This window comes from Cupressus sempervirens, chromosome 11 (genome assembly GCF_028749045.1).
Source record: "Cupressus sempervirens isolate cs-2001-9-10 chromosome 11, ASM2874904v1, whole genome shotgun sequence".
Taxonomy (NCBI): domain Eukaryota; kingdom Viridiplantae; phylum Streptophyta; class Pinopsida; order Cupressales; family Cupressaceae; genus Cupressus; species Cupressus sempervirens.
Window position 1 is genome coordinate 139300839 of NC_143128.1, and position 20796 is coordinate 139321634.

Here is a 20796-nt window from a genome sequence, read left to right on the forward strand (position 1 = left end):
ACACTGCGAGTTTTGGCTCGAGCGACATTGCTATGCCAAATCCAAATGGAATGTGATATCTTGAAAATGAGATAAGTTATTTTAGGTACCAACATCACCATCTTATAGAATTTTAAGTTTCATTGATAGCCCTCACGAGCTCTAAGTTATGACCCTCGGAAGATCAACCTCAAAACACAGTTAGAGCACCTTGGAGACTCCTCGGTATGGGGTGGCTGCAGATGATGGATGCTCTCTGTGGCCAAAAAAAGGATGTCACTAGGGTTTACCCACCCACTCGGAGCTAATGGCACTGATGATTTGATGCCAAGATTAGTGGTTTTAGAGTTATTCTCTAGTGCACCTATGAACTAAGGCACATTGCAAGTTTTGGCATCGAGTGAGATCACTGTGCCGAATCCAAACAGAGTGTGATCTCTCAAAAATGAGATTGGTTATTTTAGGTATCAACATCATTGTCTTGTAGAATTTGACATTTCATTGATAGCCCTCATGAGCTATAAGTTATGACCCTTGGAAGATTGACCTAAAAACACACCTAGAGCACCTTGGAGACTCCTCAGTACGAGGCGGCTGTAGACAATGGATGGTCTGTATGGATGGAACAAGGGTGTCACTAAAAATTCACTTGCCCACCTAGAGCTAATAGCACTAATGATTCAATGCCAAGATCAACGATTTCGGAGTTACACTCTGGTGCACCTATGAATTGAGGCACACTGCGAGTTTTGGCATTGAGTGAGATTGATGTGCTGAATCCAAATAGAATGTAATCTCTTGAAAATGAGATAGGTTATTTTAGGTATCAGCATCATTTTCCTATAGAATTTGATGTTTCATCGATAGCCCTCATGAGCTCTGAGTTATGACCCTCAAAAGATCGACCTTGAAATGCACTTAGAGCACCTTGGAGACTCCTTGGTATGGGGTGGCTGCAGATGATGGATGCTCTCTATGGCTAAAACAAGGGTGTCACTAGGCTTCAATCACCCACCTAGAGCTAATGGTGCTGATGATTTGATGCCAAGATCAGCAGTTTTAGAGTTACGCTCTAGTGCACCTATGAACTGAGGCACACTGTGAGTTTTGGCATCGAGCGAGATTGCTGTGCTAAATCCAAACAAAATGTCATCTCTCAAAAATGAGATAGGTTATTTTAGGTATCAACATCACCATTCTATAGAATTTCATGTTTCATCAATAGTCCTCATGAGCTTTGAGTTATGACCCATGGAAGATCAACCTCGAAACACAGTTGGAGACTCCTCGGTACAGGGTGGCTGTGGACGATGGATGGTCTCTATGGATGGAAATAGGGTGTCACTAAGGTTCACCCACCCACCTAGAGCTAGTGGCATTGACAATTTGATGCCAAGATTAGTGGTTTCAAAATTACACTCTGGTGCACCTATGAACTGAGGCACATTGCGAGTTTTGGCATCGAGTGAGATCAGTGGGCCAAATCCAAATGGAATGTGATCTCTCAAAAATGAGATAGGTTATTTTAGGTATCAGCATCATCATCTTGTAGAATTTGATGTTTCATTAATAGCCCTCATAAGCTCCAAGTTATGACCCTCGCAAGTTCGACCTCAAAACACACTTAGAGCACCTTGGAAACTCCTCAGTATGGGGTGGCCACAGATGATGGATGATCTCTGTGGCCCAAAAATGGGTGTCACTAGGGTTCACCCACCCACTTGAAGCTAATGGCACTGATGATTCGATGCCAAGATCAGTGGTTTTAGAGCTACGCTCTAGTGCACCGATGAACTGAGGCACATTGCAAGTTTTGGCATCAAGCGAGATTGCCATGCTGAATCCAAATAGAATGTGATCTCTCGAAAATGAAATAGGTTATTTTAGGTATCAGCATCACTATCTTGTAGAATTTAACATTTCATTGATAGCCCTCACGAGCTTTGAGTTATGACCCTCAGAATATTGACCTCAAAATGCACTTAGAGCACCTTGGAGACTCCTCAGTATGGGGTGGCCGCAGATGATGGATGATCTCCATGGCTGAAACAAGGGTGTCACTAGGGTTCACCCATCCACCTAGAGCTAATGGCACTAATGATTTGATGCCAAGATCAGCGATTTTAGAGTTATGCTCTAGTGCACCTATGAACTAAGGCACATTGTGAGTTTTGGCATCGAGAAAGATCACTATGCCGAATCCAAATAGAATGTGATCTCTCAAATATGAGATAGGTTATTTTAGGCCTTGGCATACCATCTTGTAGAATTTTACAGTTCATCGATAGCCCTCATGAACTCTAAGTTAAAACCCTCAAAAGATCAACCTCAAAATACACTGAGAGCACCTTGGAGACTCTAAGGTATAGGGTGGTTGCGGATGATGGATGGTCTCTGTGGACATAACAAGGGTGTTACTAGGGTTCACCCACCCACCTGGAGCTAATGGCACTGACAATTCAATGCCAAGACCAACCATTTCAGAGTTATGCTCTAGTGATCCTTTAATGTTAGAATGTTATTTTTATGCACTTTTATGAATGTGTATTTGGAAATTGAATAACGTTTTCAAATTGAATAATTCAAAAACTTGGAAACTAATGTATCATATCTAAAAGATAGAGACTAATAAGTATGAATCTAATTCTTAAGTAGTCTAGTCAATTCAATATTATATTATAGATCTCTTTAGATGGGTGTATAGATCTCTTTAGGTGGGCGTCTTGGAGGGTGTCTTCATTTTGGAGTGCTTGAGATAGGTTTTGTGTTTCCCAATACAACCTAGCGCTATGTTCAATCTCTTGCTTCTTCTCTTAGTGGTGACTTTATTCTCTCTTACTCATGATTATTCTCTTTTCTTACCTATGGTGAATGGCTATGTTGATATGTGAGAGTAATGTTAGGCAATTTGTGAGAGATCAAGATTCTAAGTAGTTTCTTTGGCCCCCTCTCTCTTTATCTTCGTGATGATATTTGAATACCCTTTGTGCTTTAAGGTTTATTCTTTTTTAAAATCTATGTTTGTCATAGTTGGGATGCAACTTTAATAGTAAGTATGGTGTAGTAGTATGTGTCTTTCTCCTCCATTTGATTTTTCTCCATGCAGATGTTGAGAATTTTTTGGGGATTCTCTACGAGGACTCTTCATTTCTTCTATAGTGTCTCTATTTCTCATCCTTCTCAGAAGATTAAATTTCTTATGGTTGTTTTTGGTCGATCATCTTGTGTGGTGGCGATCTCCCCTCTAAAGGGTGGGAAGTGTTCTAAAGAGTAAATATCTTATAGAAAGTTTATAAAAATTGAAAAACTACCTCTCTAATAAACAATGATGTAAACGAGACAATCATGGAAAAAATTAAATTGATCTTTTCTTTTGAAGTACTAAATTATATCATTTAATTTAGACCACTCATCATAAATAAAAAATAGAATAATTCAAATCTTTTGCATGTATTTGGATGTGTATGTGTTATTTTGAATAACTTATCTTTGTCATTATTACAAAAACCATGATATACAAAAAAACTTCACATTTTACATCATAATAAATCATAAATCTTAGGAATTCTCCCCAACACCCTCCCACTCTTCATGATGTACCTACATTCCAATATCATAAAAAAATTAGTAACTTATTGTATTAAACAAGATAATTAGTAGTTCACTGAATCATTTTGAATAAAATAACATAAGAAGTAAATATACCTAGTCAAGTGTTCCAATAGGGTCCTCTTCTGTTTTAGGGTCTCCAATAGGGCTTCATGATCAGCATTAGTAATAGTAAAATGTTCTTTTACTTTTGGTCTTCCTTGATGTTTCAACAACTTTACATTTGTTGCTATAATAAGATGTGAATATATGAGAATTATTTTGTGCTTTTGATAGCATTTGAATGTAGGAATTTCATTCCTTCTAAGCATGTATGTCTATAGCCATGTTCTAGCGAAAACCACTGAATTAGTAGGATATGTGAATCCATCATCATCTGTGATCAGTTGTGCAAGTTTTTGTTTACCTCTTACACAATGTGCTAACCAATAATTAGATTTCTCATCATTCCCCTATGGTGCAACCAATGCAAAGACATCTCCTAGCTGAATTAGATCTGATAGATGGTTATGATCAAGTGAACTTTCCATGTCATCATTTTTGATAGAGGGTATGATAGACAATGGAGTAAGATAATGTGGAGCCCATGTGTCCAGCCACTCACTCGACTCATAGTGACCCCAATCACACTAAAAAAACTAAGACAAAAAAAAGCTAGCTGTCATGTCCAAATGGTCCATGTACTAGAATTAGAGCTCCAAGATGAATGCATTTTTTATGAGTCTCTCATTGTAGCACAATCTTATCTATCACCTATGGACCCTTTCTCAACCAACCAAAAGAGCCTGTGTACCACTAAATCAAGAGTCCCTCCTTATGATAATGTTGAACCACACCAATCAACAATGGTATGAGCATCAAGAAGCTTTATTGTTGAAATCTTCAATTGCTCCTTAACTAGAGCTCCCTTCACACATGCCCCTGCTCCATCATGTTCCCCTTTTCCATGGCTAGACTCAAAAAAACTCCAAATATGAGGCACCGCCCTATCTACATGCATCCTAAATAGCCAATAAAGCATGTGAGCATTCTTGAATTGACTTGTACAATTATCTGACCAAATGATATGCCTATCCATAGCAATTGCATGCTCATGTAAAAAATCAAAATAAGTCTTGAAACAATGTTGCACAAACTCATGAGAGTGAGATCTATCATCACTCATATAAAAATGATACTCTCTAATAATTTTCTAATTATCTTTCACACTATCAGGGTCATGTCTATATTTTATGTGAACAAAAATAGCAATATGAATGGAGTTGTAATACTGAGATTGTGTCTCATTTTGAGGTTGCAATGTGTAGTTCTCAGCAAAATCAACAATTGATATAATAGTGCCAATGGGAAAAGTCTCCTTACACATTCTAAATTTTTGATCCAACCACTAAGACCTGTGACTATGTCTTGCATACTTGTAGAAAAGATTTTCCTTGAAATCTGAAATAAAACTAGCCACACTAATATCTTTTCCAACCAATTCACATCTAGAGCTCTCACCCCCACTCTTTAATGTGTATTTCACCATTTCATATACCTTTTTTTTCACTATTGTCTTCCCAAGATCTTGTTCACAACCCTCATGGAAACATGTGTCAAACTTGGATAAGCCACCGCATTCTAAACACTTCTTATTTAAGCAAGCATTTCTATAAAAGAAACAACCATCAACTCCAGGACATAAAAGTTGATCTAGCAAGTTTCTTGATAATTTTGGAAGCCCACTAGCACCACAATCCTCCAACATTATTTTACTATGCAAAGTAGAATGGATGGAGCATAATAGTTTATGGTGCATAGAAAACTCAACATGATATTTGCAACATGTATTTCAAATTTTGAGTGGCACACAATAAAATGGCTTCAAAGATTCAAAAGGCCTTTGTGATATATGAAGACTTGGATGACTTTCTCTAAATTGTTTGAACAACATAATTTGACTTACTTCGAAATAATGTTTAGGATGTCGCGTGTGGTCTCTGATGCCAATTATCAACTTTAACATGTCTTTAGGATTGGGTGATACTCGTGAGCTAGAGTGCTAAAATTGTGTAATTTCTTCCTTCACATCATTGGATAGCTTCTTATCAAAATGTGAAAGTCTCCCACCAAATGCTCATGTTTCATTTTGAAGAGCATCATCAATTTTCTCTTGTTGACTAAGTTCTCTTCTCAAAGTAGTATGATTTAGATTCAAATCATATAAGTTTGTCTCATATATCTACCCTTTCTCAAATGATGACTTACCAAAGAGGTTGTAATAACCCTTCAAGAAGCTCTGTTATCCTTCTCTGTGCTATTTTTCCCAATGCTATTGAGAGCACTAAAAAGATTCTTCACAGTAATGGCATTTCTTTCCAACTTTTTATTGACACGAATCTTCAATTTGGAAAGCATAGGTCTCATCTTTTGCATCTTTAATAAGTGCATGAGAAGCTGACATTGCTCCACCACTGTCTCGTTGTCAAGAAACATCTTATATAGTCTCAAAGTCCATAACTAAATGGTTCTTTCTAATTTTTTCCCCTTCCAAATTGGTAATAATCATTTCATCAATTTCAATTATCCATTTTGGTGTTCTAAAACCTTCATGTCGATTATAATTAGGAGATATGTAAAGTTCTTATGCATTAGGTTCCTTTGCATTGTCATGTTTGGCATGGTCTATTATGCAATTTATATTATGATCTGGAAGCATTTCGTCCTCAAAATTTTCATTCTCTAAATTTTCAATTCTAATATTATCGTTTTCAATTGGTACATTTTTATTCTCGAGCTACACATATTCATTATCTGACTCTATGATTTCACCTTCAACTAATTCATCATCAACTTGACTAACATTTAACATACCTTGTCTTTACCTTCAGTGTTCCATTTTGTCCCTTTCCCTATATGTCACAATATCTTCATTGGATACCTTCCTTTTGTGTTTAGTCGTTCAACAACTGCTGCTCCCTATTCAAATGACAATATCTGACACCTAGGGTTATATTATCAAACTTTTTTCGGTTGGTTGGGCCCCAAAATGTGACTTTTTGTAAAAGCCATGAAAAAGACACCCAAAAACTAATGTTGTCAGGTTTGCAACGACAGGGAATATTGGGAAAATCCTGCCAGTATATCAGATATCTAATACCCATCCAAAAAAATTGTAGGGAAAAACGAACTTGTGGGTTATGATATAATTTGAGTTTGTGAGTTGTAAGTTATATATATATATATATATATATATATATATATATATATATATATATATATATATAATAACGTAATGTAAAGATGTAATATATAATAATATATTATGTCATTATTATTATAATATATTAATATAATATATATTATTATATTATACTATTACTATTTTTACTATATTTTTATTAAATATAATAATGTAATATATATATATATATATATATATTATTAATATATATATATATATATATATATATATATATATTATTAATATATATTATTATTATCATCTATAAATTATAATCTATAATATATTATTATTATTATTATTATGATCTATGTTATTAATATATAATAATATATTATGTTATTATTATTATTTTTACTATATTTTTATTAAATATAATAATGTAATATTATATATATATATATATATATGTTATTAATATATATTATTATTATCATCTATAAATTATAATCTATAATACATTATTATTATTATGACCTATGTTATTAGTGTATAATAATATATTATGTTATTATTATATTCACCTTATGACCCCCTTCGACACATTCCATAAGACATATGTCCCTATGGGTCCTAGGACTCATAGGGACATATTAGAATCATTCATATGGGTCAAAGGGGTTCATAGGCTGACCGATGACCCTTTTTGACCCATTCCATGATGACATATGTCCTTTATTAGAATCATTCATATGGGTCGAAGGGAGTCATAGGGTAACTTATGACCCCCTTCGACACATTCCATGATGACATATGATCCCTAGGGGCATATTAGAATCATTCATATGAGTCAAAGGGGGTCATAGGTCTTTTGACCCAATCCATGACTACATATGTCCCTAGGGGTCCTAGGATCCCTAGGGACATATTAGAATAATTCATATGGGTCGAAGGGGGTCATAGGATGATCTATGACCATCTTTGACCCATTACATGATGACATATGTCCCTAGGGGTCCTAGGAGCCCTAAGGAGATATTAGAATTGTTCATATGGGTTGAAGGGGGTCATAAGGTGACCTATCACCCCCTTCGACACATTCCATGACGACATATGTCCCTAGGGGTCCTATGACCCGTAGGGACATATTAGAATCATTCATATGGGTCGGGGGGGTCATAGGTCCCTTCGACCCATTACATGATGATATATGCCCCTAGGGGTCCTAAGACCCCTAAGGACATATTAGAATCAGCCATATGGGTCAAAGGGGGTCATACGGTGACCTATGACCCCTTTCAACACATTTCATGATGACATATGTCCTAGGACCCCTAGGGACATATTAAAATCATTCATATGGGTTGAAGTACCCTATGACCCTGTTTGACACATTCCATGATGACATATATCTCTAGGGGTCCTAGGACCCCTAGGAACATATTAGAATCATTCATATGGGTCGAAGGGGGTCGTAGGGTGTTTGACACATTCTATGACAACATATGTCCCTAACGGTCCTAGAACCCCTAGGGACATATTAGAATCATTCATATGGGTTGAAGGGCATCATAGGGTGACCTATGACCCCTTTTGACCCATTCCATGATGACATATGTCCCTAAGGGTCCTAGGACCCCTAAGGACATATTAGAATCATTCATATGTTTCACCTTATGACCCCTTTTGACCCATTACATGATGACATATATCCCTAGGTGTCTTAAGACCCCTAGGGACATATTAGAATCATTCATATGATTTGAAGGGGATCATAGGGTGATCTAAGACCCCTTTCTACTAATTCCATGATGACATATGTCCCTAGGGGTCCTAGGACCCCTAGGGACATATTAAAATCATTCATATGGGTTGAAGGGGGTCATAGGATGACCTATGACCCCTTTCGACACATTCCATGATGACATATGTCCTTAAGGGTCCTAAGACCCCTACTAACATATTAGAATCATTTATATGGGTCGAAGGGGGTCATAGGGTAACCTATGATTTGAGACATTCTATGATGACATATGTCACTAGGAGTCCTATAACCCCTAGGGACATATTAGAATCATTCATATGGGTCGAATGATGTCATAGGTCAACCCATTACATGATGACATATGTTCCTAGGGGTCCTAGGACTCCTAAGGACATTTTAGAATCATTCATATGGGTCGGAGGGGATCATAAGGTGACCTATGACACTGTTTGACACATTCCATGATGACATATGTCCCTAGGGGTCCTAGGACCCCTAGGGACATATTAAAATCATTCATATGGGTCAAAGGGGGTCATAGGGTGACTTATGACCCCTTTTGACCCATTACATGTTGATATATGTCCCTAGGGGTCCTAGGACCCTTAGGGACATATTAGAATTGTTCATATGGGTTGAAGGGGGTCATAGGGTGACCTATGACCCCTTTCGACCCATTCCATGATGACATATCTCCCTAGGGGTCGTAGGACCCCTAAGAACATATTAGAATCATTCATATGGTGTCGAAGGTTGTCATAGGATGACCTATGACCGCCTTCGACACATTCTATGATAACATATGTTTGTAGGGCTCTTAGGACCCCTAGGGACATATTAGAATCATTCATATGGGTTGAAGGGGTTCATAAGGTGACCTATGACACCTAGAGACATATTAGAAGGACCCGTAGGGACAAATTAGAATTGTTCATATGAGACAAAGGTGGTCATAAGATGAACTATGACCTCCTTTGACACATTCCATGATGACACATGTCCTTATTGGTCCTAGGACCCCTAGTGACATATTAGAATCATTCATATGCATTGAAGGGGTTCATAAGGTAACCTATGACCCCTTTTGAACCATTCCATGATGACATATGTTTGTTCATATGGGTCAAACCCTTCGACCCATTACATGATGATATATGTCCCAAGGGCTCCTAGGACCCCTAGGGATATATTAAAATCATTCATATGGGTCGATGGGGGTCATAGGGTGACCTATTACCCCCTTCGACCCATTACATGATGACATATGCCCCTAGGGTTTCTAAGACCCCTAGGGACATATTAGAATCGTTCATATGGGTCGAAGGGCGTCATAGGGTGACCTATGATCCCCTTCAACACATTCCATGATGACATATGTTCCTAGGACCCCTAGGGACATATTAGAATTGTTGATATGGGTCGAAGGTAGTCATATGTCCTTTCGACACATTCCATGACAATGTATATCCCTAGGACCCCTAGGGACCCATTGGGAATGCATTGAAAGGGGTCACTAGGGGCCCTAGGGACATATTTTGTCATGAAAAGCGTTGAAATGATGCATTGTATTACAATATTATAATTAATATTTATATAATATTGTATATTTTAATATAATAATAATATATTATTAAATTATATAGCAATAATAATCATATATGTTACTAGATTATAGATTTAATAATAATAATAATAATCATACATATTACTATAATATAATAATAATAATTATAATATATAATAATAATATCAATGTCCATACTTTCCTGAAATAAATGTCCCTCTAAAATAGTCTAAAGTTTCCCTCTTAAATTTATTTCCTCTTAAATTTCTCTCCTTCCAAATTTAAAATTGAAGAAAATCCCCCCTCTCAAATTTTCCTCCAAATTGGTGTGGAAAATTGCCAGGCCTGATCGGATATCTGATTTGAAATTAGATATCTGATTAGGCCTGGTATTTACCAAGCCTATTTGGTCAACCCAAAAAACATGTTTGAGAAGGGTTTTAGTGACACTCAGACTTCGGGTAGCCATCTGACAATGTTATTTTGATCAAAATTGAATGAATTGAAAAGAGTTTTTTTATATCACTCTCAAGATTCCATCGATATAATTGTTGTCAAATTCTGAGTTTGATAAGTATTTATTAGTTAATTTTCAATGAAGATTGTTGTAAAGTGTTGATTGACATATTGATTGAAAAATAGCTATAACTTTCAAATGGTATAACATTTTTTAAATCCAAAAGTTGCGTCACATTCTATGGTTCACCTAGTGTAAGAAAGATAAAAAATAAATTAAATTTGGTAAAATTTCTATTAGTTAAGGTGGTCAGACACGAGATTTTTTTTATCCAAAAAAGTTTTAGTAGAAAAATTATATTTAATTAAATTTATTTAGAATAAAAATACCCAAAAAATATGCGTCACATCCAAGCATGGGTCTACTTTTTATATCTATAATTATATTAAAAAAATATTATCATTTGATTTTGATTAAGGTGGTCAGACATACACCTACTTTTTATTTTCGCCCTAAAATTTTCATAGTACTACATTAAAATCCAAACTTTTGACCAATCAATTATTTTTTTCTCTAGAGAAGGCCTAGTAGTTTATAAACTACATTCAATTTCCTATAGATTATTTTCTTACAAATTTTTTATATAAAGTCCATAACCACTTTAAAATTATGTGTCAAGTTGACATAACCCTAATTTGTTGATTTTTCACTGCCACTTAAGGCCATAGTTTGGTACACCATGATCCTACACATACCCTACATATAGTATCTCGAGTCCTTATTAGAGTACTAGGCCCTATTAAAATCCTCAACCTTGTTAGGAGTTTCTTAAACCCTGTTAGGATTTTGTAGATCAACTATAATGTATGCAGGAAGAGCCCACTGTGCTAACATGCAATAAGCAATAAAATTCCTCACAAGTATAGTTATACATACAATACTTTCTCACAGCTGAAACTCACATTTGATCTTATAATACATCAAATTTCATATCATATAAGGCTCACATATATTCCAACCTATCTTCACAATAGTTTGCATATCATACATCTTACAGATTATTTGTGCAAGATAAGATATTTACATATATCTCACAAATTAAAAGATCTTTGCTCAATTGACCTTCATGTCTTCACATGCTTGACTTATTATAAAATTACTTAGGGATTAATATCTATAATGTTGGCCCATCATGAATTAGTAATTATGTTGTCACCAAAATAATTTCTTATGTCAAACAACTCATATTTCTGATATGCTCATTTCTTTCCTGTTAAATACTCGACTGGTAAATCAACTATAACCTACATCGTACTATTCATACACATGTACACACTAACTTATGTCATCAGGACATTATCATATAGCTAACCTCAACTGTGCATGAGCTAACTCAAAGTGTGTTGTCTGTACACATCACATCTATCTCTATACTATTGCAAACTGTCTAACACTTAGACAATTTTCTAACTCTTAATACATAGGTGAAATACTGAATACATGTTGCCATAAATGACAACACTCTAGACATCTAACTGACCATATTTCTAGCAAACATCTCCACATGTTACAATCATAAAAAGTGTCAACTAGAGGGGAATCATACACATGCACCAACTCTAGAGCTCTATCCTCTAACTTCTTGGTCATTTAGTCAATGGGGACATGAGCTTGTAGTAAATTCAGCTACCATCATGTAATGGTCATAAATTCATTATAAATTCCACTAAGTATTTCATAGTGGATTGAAGTTTTTCTATTACTACTATCATGGGAAAGTGAATTTCTTCATTCATTATGAACTATATCATTTGTTGCTATAAAATTCCTATGTCCATTATCTGATAGCACTTGACAAAAAGGCCTCAATCCTAGGAATCATGTTTGAAGAAATTAAAAATATAACTTATTCTAAGTCACCCGTAGATAAATCATGATTTGAATCCGGCAAATTCAATATGCACCTTGTATGAAATAAGAGACCTTTTATTTTATCTTTTCAATCAAATTATGTTTTCCTCCTACCCAATTTTACCATGATTGCAAACACTTAATTTTAGATGTGTGAGGACACTTAAATTTTTCTTCCATCAAAATTCTACACTTTTTCCCTTCTGTCTAAAAAACCTTTGAATAGTAAAATGTGCTAGGCTGATCTAAGACTTAAGGTACTTGTTTCTCTTCTTAGTAGATAATTAGAATTATGACTACAACAAAATCTTGTAAAATATTGGTTCGTCACAATATCTCTCTTATTTTTGTGTAATAATAAATCACATGAGTTTTGATGAAGTGATAAAGTCTTCTATGGTTGTTCTCTTTTGTATAAAAGACTTCAACTCATTTACAATCTATTTGGAAGGATTCACAACATGTTTGAGGCTTTTATCATGGAAGGAATATCTCTAGCATGGTTTTAGAGTCTCTTCTTTGTCCATTTTGTGTAACAAGAAGCACAATTTTATGGTGTTGGCCTCTAGCAATTAGCTTTTTGATGAAGGGTGCTCCCCTTAATACCATAAACACATAATAAAAACAAAGAAACAACAACAATTATGAAAAAAATTATGAGCTTCTTATTATCATCACAAGTGTAGAATTACAAAATTTAGAATTAGAATATGTTAACCCACATGGGCACCTTCATTACAATAATCTGCAAGTCAAAGTTGCAAACTATCACCTAAAGTTCTCCTAGACAATGTTCCATCTTTCTTAAATAGGTAATTTTATGCTGCCAGGGAAGTTTCTAGACACTCAAACTTAATACCTATAGCTGACAGACCCTAACAATACATATAGAGTCGATCAAATACACCTTTGACATTTATTTTAGAAATTTTGGGTAGCCCAACTTCGAAAGATCATAACTCTCAAATTGTTGCTCCAATTGGCTATTATAACCACGTTTCAAAAATCTCAGCTTCTGATCTACAGGCTTGAAAAGGTGCAAGTGCCCATTCATCGAGTTTTTAGACCTCATCTGAGGCCTATAAGGCTTTCAAAACTTAGCTTGAAGTTTTCATATCAAAATTACATGCTAGAAATCTATAGTAACTTCACAAATACATATAATGTGGCCATGAAACTCCACTGACAAATTGATATAACTAAAATGAGCATTGACCTCTGAAATTAGAACATTCCAAGCATGTATGACTGAGGAAATATTTTTGGGTGATGCAAGATTGCTCTTAGACCCAGGATGCTCCTGCATCACTTTTCTAAATAAACTATTTATTATTTAAGGAAATGGTTACAACAATTTGATGATATCTAAGACTTCAACACAATGATTGGGCTAACAAGGTTACTATTATAAATTATTTTTTCCTAATAGGGAGTTCAAAATGATTCCTTACCTTTGTGAAGTACTTGGTCTAAATAGTTTCATGAAATTATGTTTTCCTCTACATTGTAGTACCTTCAAGGGATAGGTTTGACATGGTACTTTATATTATTTTCATTGCAAAAAAATTATTTGAAATTAGTGTGGTGAATGTAAAATTTAAAATTGAATGATATTGTAGGCTAAACAAGAAGAGGTGAATGAAATTAACCTCACAAATTTAGATATCAAAGTGCTAAAAAAATTGTTAGTAGATTCCTGACAAGGGACTAACCACCTCATGTGGATTCTACCATTGTGTAGTTGATCTTTTGGCATAATAAAAACCACACTTGTAACAAGTGGTGTTAGAGCTTGGTCACATGTTCAAATCCTCTTAGTGACAGATTGATGGGAAAACTGTTGGTACTCCCTTCAACATTTATAAAAGAGATCGACGACCTTTTACGGATTGTATAAGTCTAATGGCTATATCAAACATTAATAGATCAATGTTTTGGTTCAATGACAACCACACTTGCAAGGGCTTGAATGATATTGCATTTTAAACTTCCTATTATGGACAAATTAATATTTTTAAAGATTTAGTTATGATGGAAACTAGTTGTTCTGAGTTTTAGTTAGCACATGTACAAGAATGTAGTTGATTCTATAAAACATTATTTTGTTGAAAATTTAGAAAAACATAGCTTTCACTATGTTTCTAATCATTCTTTCTCGGGAAGTTAACTAGCACAATTTTACTACAACATTATGTTACAATTGACTTTCTCTTCATTCCCAGCTATAAATCCATATAAATCCATACTTCCTACAATAAGAATTTACGAAAAATTAAATACCAGACTGTGCATTTATATAGGAGTGATGTCAGTTATTCCAAAATCTATGATAGCTTCAAAAATGTTATAAATTTGAAGTGTAACTTTGTTCGGCATTTTCCTTGCCACTCTATTGACTTTTACATATTACTTTAATTCAACTTTGACCAATTAAAAAATTCAATTATGAAAATATATTAAAAAATTCAATTATGAAAATATATAAACACCTAGCCCAAATCACCCCTTCGATCAAACCAGTGTACAAACTTCGTAGAAACCGATCGTTTCATTATTTCATTCTCGCGGCATTTGCCGGACCATAGAAAGAAATCTATTTTCTTGTTCATGTCCGTGTCAACTAAAGCTGAATTAGCCGGCAAAATTCTCTTGTTAGCTCCCCTCTTCTATTAATACCATTATAACTCTCAAATCATAGCAGCACAGAAAAAGAAGAAAAAGATAGTTTTAGTTTGCATTAAAGAAGAAGAACAAAATGGGTGTGAAGTTATTTGGATCAGGGCAGGCAGGCTGCGCCAGAAGGGTACTTGCAGAAGGCGTTGATTTTGAAATTGTGCCTGTTGATATCATCAAAGGAAAGCATAAAAAACCAGAGTTCCTAACCTTACAAGTAGGGAACTTTGCATTGATATAGCTCGTATTTTTACCTTCTCTTTTGTTGATTGCTAACTTGAAATCTGTATGATGCAGCCCTTTGGATATGATTTCAATTGTTTATAATGTTAAAGCATAGATGGATAATCCCGATTTCAAAGTATTCAATAATTATTCCATTTGTTCTTTTACTAGTGTTAAATAAATAGCCTTCTCTGGATAAAATATTTATTATTATTCTATGTGTTCTTTTATTATTCTATCAGAATATTTTACTGCTTATACCCTGGTCTCATTTGGATTCTCCAGTTTTACATATGATTACTTAGTGTTCCTAGAGTAAAAGTGTTAAATAGTCAAAGTTTGACTTACTATTCCAAGCTTAATTTCTTGGTTAGTGTATGATGTTTAAGGCTGGCCACATATCACATGATAAATTTAAATCTAGATAGCACTAAGTATATCACATGAAAATTTAGAAATGAGACAATCAAGATATCACATGACACATTAAAATCTACATAGTTCAAATCAGGTCAAGATATACACAGAGTAGGCTTAAACATCACACACAAGGTTTGATTTCTAAGCTAAAAATGTTAAATAATCAAAGTTGACTTATTTTTAAGCTTAATTTCTTGTCCAGCCTTAAACATCACACACTAACCAAGAAATTAAGCTTGGAAAAGTAAGTCAAACTTTGACTATTTAACACTTTTACTCTAGGAATGAAGCATTAGTGTGTGATGTCTAAGACTGACCGTGATATGCAGATTGTATATATATAAATCTGACTTTACTAATATAGGTTGTCAATTTCCATATGAGATGTGAGATATATGCTTGTTTTATTCAATTTATATGAGATAAAATATTGGGAAGACAATTTACTAGGTGATTGTATTTTCATAGTTGTGATAGTGATCGTTCATTTAATATTGTACCAATAGTTGTAACTTGAAAGTGGTCTTAATCATTAGCTCTAAGTAAGGTACTTGTAAAACAATCTCTTGTAAAAATATGAAAGTGATTGAAAATTTTCCATATAAAATATTAAAAGACACAAAATCTAACATGTTCAACTATGAGATCTTCTCATCTACTTAGTCTTAATTCAAATAGTCCAAAATTATCATTTTACATCTATCTGTTCAAACTATATATGGTACATTGATTTTTTATAATGTTGGATATATGTAGAATCAAGGGCAGGGGACCTCTTTGCTGGGCAAAACCTTGGAGGAGAGAGCAATTGTGGAATAGTGTCTACAAGTGGAAGGGTAGTACTTCAGTTCTGGTGCTTATTCATTGGTTGTTCAGGTGCTAATTGTCCCAAAGCTTGGTCAGCCTAAGGACTTGACATTGATTGAGAGAAGTGCTGAGGAGGTGGGTAAAGTGTTGGATGTGTATGAAGAGAAGCTATCAAAGAGCAAGTACTTGGCAGGGAACTTCTACAGCCTTGCTGATCTCACCCATATTCCATTTATTCATTATATAGTGAGTGCTACTGACAAGGGATATTTGATTATAAAAAGGAAACATGTGAATGCATGGTGGGAGGATATTTCCTCCAGCCCTACATGGGAGAAGGTTTCAACTATGTGAAACCATGGATTCTAAGTCTGAGGTAGCAACAATTTAGTGTGTTTTGAAAAATAATAACACCATGATATACACTGTACATAGTGGAATGTTAAATCTCTTATTTTTCACTGATGTTTTTAATGAGATTATGTTAGTATCATCTTTTCTAGTTTTTACACACTATTATTGTCTCCTTATCTATTTCCAAACACTAGTTCTAATCTTTCTTTTTGCCCTTTCTTTAAGAACAGATTTCCTATTGTGGTTTGATGGTGATTGCAATTCTTTTCTTTTGAAATAAATGTTTATAACCATAGAAATTTTCTCGCTAAAAGATTTTTTTTTGGGTTGAAAGAATGTGTTCTTCATTGTAGTTAACAACTTACTTTAACACTTTTTATTAAAATAATCAAATGACATCTTTATACATAGCTAGTGATATTTTTATGTAGAAAATTAAAAATGGACTATGACAGCCATGAATGAATCTCTACTAATCTCTAGCTCCAAATCTTGATTAAAATTATTAACTACAAACACTTCTAATGTTCTAATGACAATCTCTAGCCAAAAGAATCCTTTTTTTAACAATCTAACCTTCAATATATTTTTATATAAGTGATTTTTTAAATCAATATTTTCATTAATAACTTATTCAAATCTTAAAAGTTCATAAGCTTTATTCTTAAGTTATAAAATGAAATGATTTATTAATTAATATTTGAAAATGATTGCATTTGTATATATGAATAACCAATATGAAGAAATTATAAAAGTAATTAATAAGGACATAAAATTAGAGGTTCAAACTAATGCATCTCCTTTAGTAGATAATCACTATAAAAATTTAAAGAAAGAAGATTAATAATATTATAAAATAAAATTGATAATATAATGAATATTCTATAAAATCAAAAATATATTCAATTTACATACATTAAGAATAGATTGTTCTTCATTTCATCCACATTATTTATAAATCTACATAAAGAAATAAAAAATAGTCTACATAATTCTTTTCTATTCAGAATATAACATCATTCAAGTGGGTTTTCTAATCTTGGAGCATTATATTACATGACAACATCTAAACATTCACTTTTTATTGTGATATTTCTAGTAGGATTTATCTATGCAGTTTTTGTGTCAAACTCACCTTGTTTCATGAGCACCATTCACAAGAACCCACCTCTAAAGATAATGAATGGAACACTTAACACTCATTGTATCTAAGAAATACTCACAAAGGTTAAATATTGGGTGTGAAGATCACTTATCCCAATACTACTTTCAAGTATACTCGACTATAGATTCTCCTATAAAAATAAGCTCATTTAACTTGACACCTCATTTGCAAAAACTTTTAGCATCAAAACACTAAAATACTTTCAAAGACTCTTCCTTAAGATCACAACAAAAAGGTTTCCAATCTAGATTTGTAATTAAACAAGTGCTCTACAGAGTGAATCCCTATCTTTTGCAAGGGAAGATGATACATGTGTAATATTAAAGAAGATGGCAAATAAAAACCATTCAAATTTCAGAATTCAAGTATAACCTTCATCTTGAAACATTTAGGATGACTCCAAGGAGAAAGTTGTTCTCTACATTAAATGACATTAACCAATCAGTGTTATCTAAATTATATACACAAATCATAGAACTTAATAAGCCCACAAGAACTAAAGTGTCTCCAGTTACCATAACAATAATATATTTCAATAAACTTTCTTATGATATAAACCAATTAGTGTATTAAGACAATTTCTACTAGAATAGACACTTGACAAGCCCACAAGAACCAAAGTGTCTCCAAGTACCATAATAAGAATATACTTCAATAAACTTTTTTATTATATAAATGAATTAGTGTATTAACATGTACTTAAAATAAACTTTCTTATGATATAAACCAATTAGTCCGTTAAGACAACTTCTACTAGAACAAACATTTCATGCATGCCTTGGGAAGGAATAATTTCTCAGTTATGATACCAATTATTAAGATGCACCAAGGCAAATGTAAATAGTACAATAATCATGTGCACCTGAAGCCAACTTAAACATTAAGAAATTTCAGTTCACCAAAGTAAGTAGGCCAAGGGTATGTAATGGAATAATCATGTCGTAGAATCTAGTTTAGGTCACCAATTTGCCCATGTAATTTTTTTGTTAATGCTTTTGTGTTTCTCTTCAAAACAAGGTGTACTCTTTGTCAAGGCAAACAATGGTGCCCTAAAATTGGGTTGCTTTTGTAAAAGAAACAATTGTTTAATCCTATCTACAAAAAACTTACATTCAGTAATCCAATTTGTCTTTAAAACTATTTCATTTACAATGGTATTGAAAGATTGTAGCAATTGATACAAAATGAGGTGAATATTAAATAGAGGTTTCTTTTTAAATCATTTAAGTCTATGATCCCCTATCAAAGTGACCATGACTCTTTTCTGACCTAAGCTCCATAAGCCTGAGAATCCCTACTTATTAAGCTCTCTATCTAAGATACATGATACTTTCCTAGTCAATGTAGACCTAGCCCAACTAGTAGAAAGAGTGAAGAATGCACAAGCTAGACCCATATACTAGAGACTCACCAATAGTGGTTTGATAGAAGCTGCCACTTTCCTAATTGCCCTAGGATTCCTAAAATTGATTATTGAGCGTGCCAATCATTATGAACCTCATATCAGATGTATAAATAAGGTCATAGGTGAAATCTTGGTGAGAATTGATAGAACTACAGTTAGTCCATCCCTAAGGATACCTCATAAAGAACCCTATGAGCCATAGACTTTTGAAGAATATGGACGCCTGTATGGAAAGAGAAAGAAGGATTATGATTATATTGTGGCACAAACCTGGCTTTTAAGATTGGCACTAGGAGGCTCAAGGTTACCCAAACCACTAACTATTGAGCATTTTATTAAAGCGATTGTTGACATAATTTTTCTAGTTAACATGCTTTTCATTGGGATGACTAGATTTATTTGTTCATTCAGAAAATTGTTGAGGGATAGAAATTCATTGACTAGGTAGACTTGATAGCCGAAGGGTTGGACATAGGTCTTGTAGATTTGAATAACTTTGGCCCTTCTTCATGTCCTCCTTTTTGGTTTACATCCTGGCTACATCAAAAGAATGGGAAGGTATACCACATGAGCCTTGGACAAAAGACATGTCCATATACCAATATTATAGTTTAGTTTGCATGCAAAGGAACACTACAAAGAGTTTAGGAGAATTAATGATGCATTTTTAGGGAGACTAGTGTTTGAGCTCCAAGCTCAAGAGAACTATAGGATCTTTGAAGAATCTACGAAAGTTATTAGGATTTATGGTTGTTATTATATACAGTTCTCTAGATTCACCTATATCAAAGTTGAGAGTTTCATTGGTGAACCTCTTAAACTGCCTTGCTATTCCCTTGATGACATTGTCCTTTCCAAAATCTGGAGGCAACTCCTCCATGTCATTGATTTGTTTGAAAATATTAAAAAGACTTGTGTCGCCCTATTTCCCATAGAAATCAACCACTATCAAATAGGCTATGTTGATAGATTCAACAATATTCATACTATGCCTCAGGGTCTACTTTGCTAGAGAGAACTTTGATTATGTAGGCTTTTCCAAGGAAAATCTAAAACATGCATCCTCCCTTAGGCACATTCCTCAACTAGAAGACTATTGGGCCAATTTCTCTCAAGAGTTAGAAGTGAGAAAAAGATTATGGTCAAGATTGACCATAAGTCAAATACAAACATTCAAAGTTCAACTTCACATCAATGAAATAGAAGAAAAAGATAATGAGGAGGTGGTTGATCCCTTATATATTGAATAAATCAAATATCTCCTTATCCCTAAACTAGATTGGAACAAGAGGAAAGAAG

The 20796-nt window shown here is 34.0% G+C and overlaps 1 protein-coding gene and 1 pseudogene across 1 annotated transcript; one reads left to right on the forward strand and one right to left on the reverse strand.

Annotated features, from left to right (window-relative positions):
- LOC149528593 (glutathione S-transferase F10-like) overlaps positions 1-15057 on the reverse strand; it is a 36975-nt pseudogene extending 21918 nt beyond the window's left edge.
- A 146-nt stretch (positions 15058-15203) lies between these two features.
- LOC149528594 (glutathione S-transferase-like) lies at positions 15204-16927 on the forward strand. The gene is made up of 2 exons (XM_089808055.1): positions 15204-15338; positions 16643-16927. The coding sequence occupies exons 1-2, from the start codon at positions 15204-15206 to the stop codon at positions 16925-16927; spliced, it is 420 nt and encodes a 139-aa protein (XP_089664181.1).
- Positions 16928-20796: the final 3869 nt, after the last annotated feature.

Coding starts and splice junctions, on each gene's coding strand:
- LOC149528594 (XM_089808055.1), top strand. CDS start 15,204: ATGGGTGTGAAGTTATTTGGATCAGGGCAGGCAGGCTGCGCCAGAAGG. Junction 15,339..16,642: donor CAGAGTTCCTAACCTTACAA/GTAGGGAACTTT, acceptor TTGGTTGTTCAG/GTGCTAATTGTCCCAAAGCT.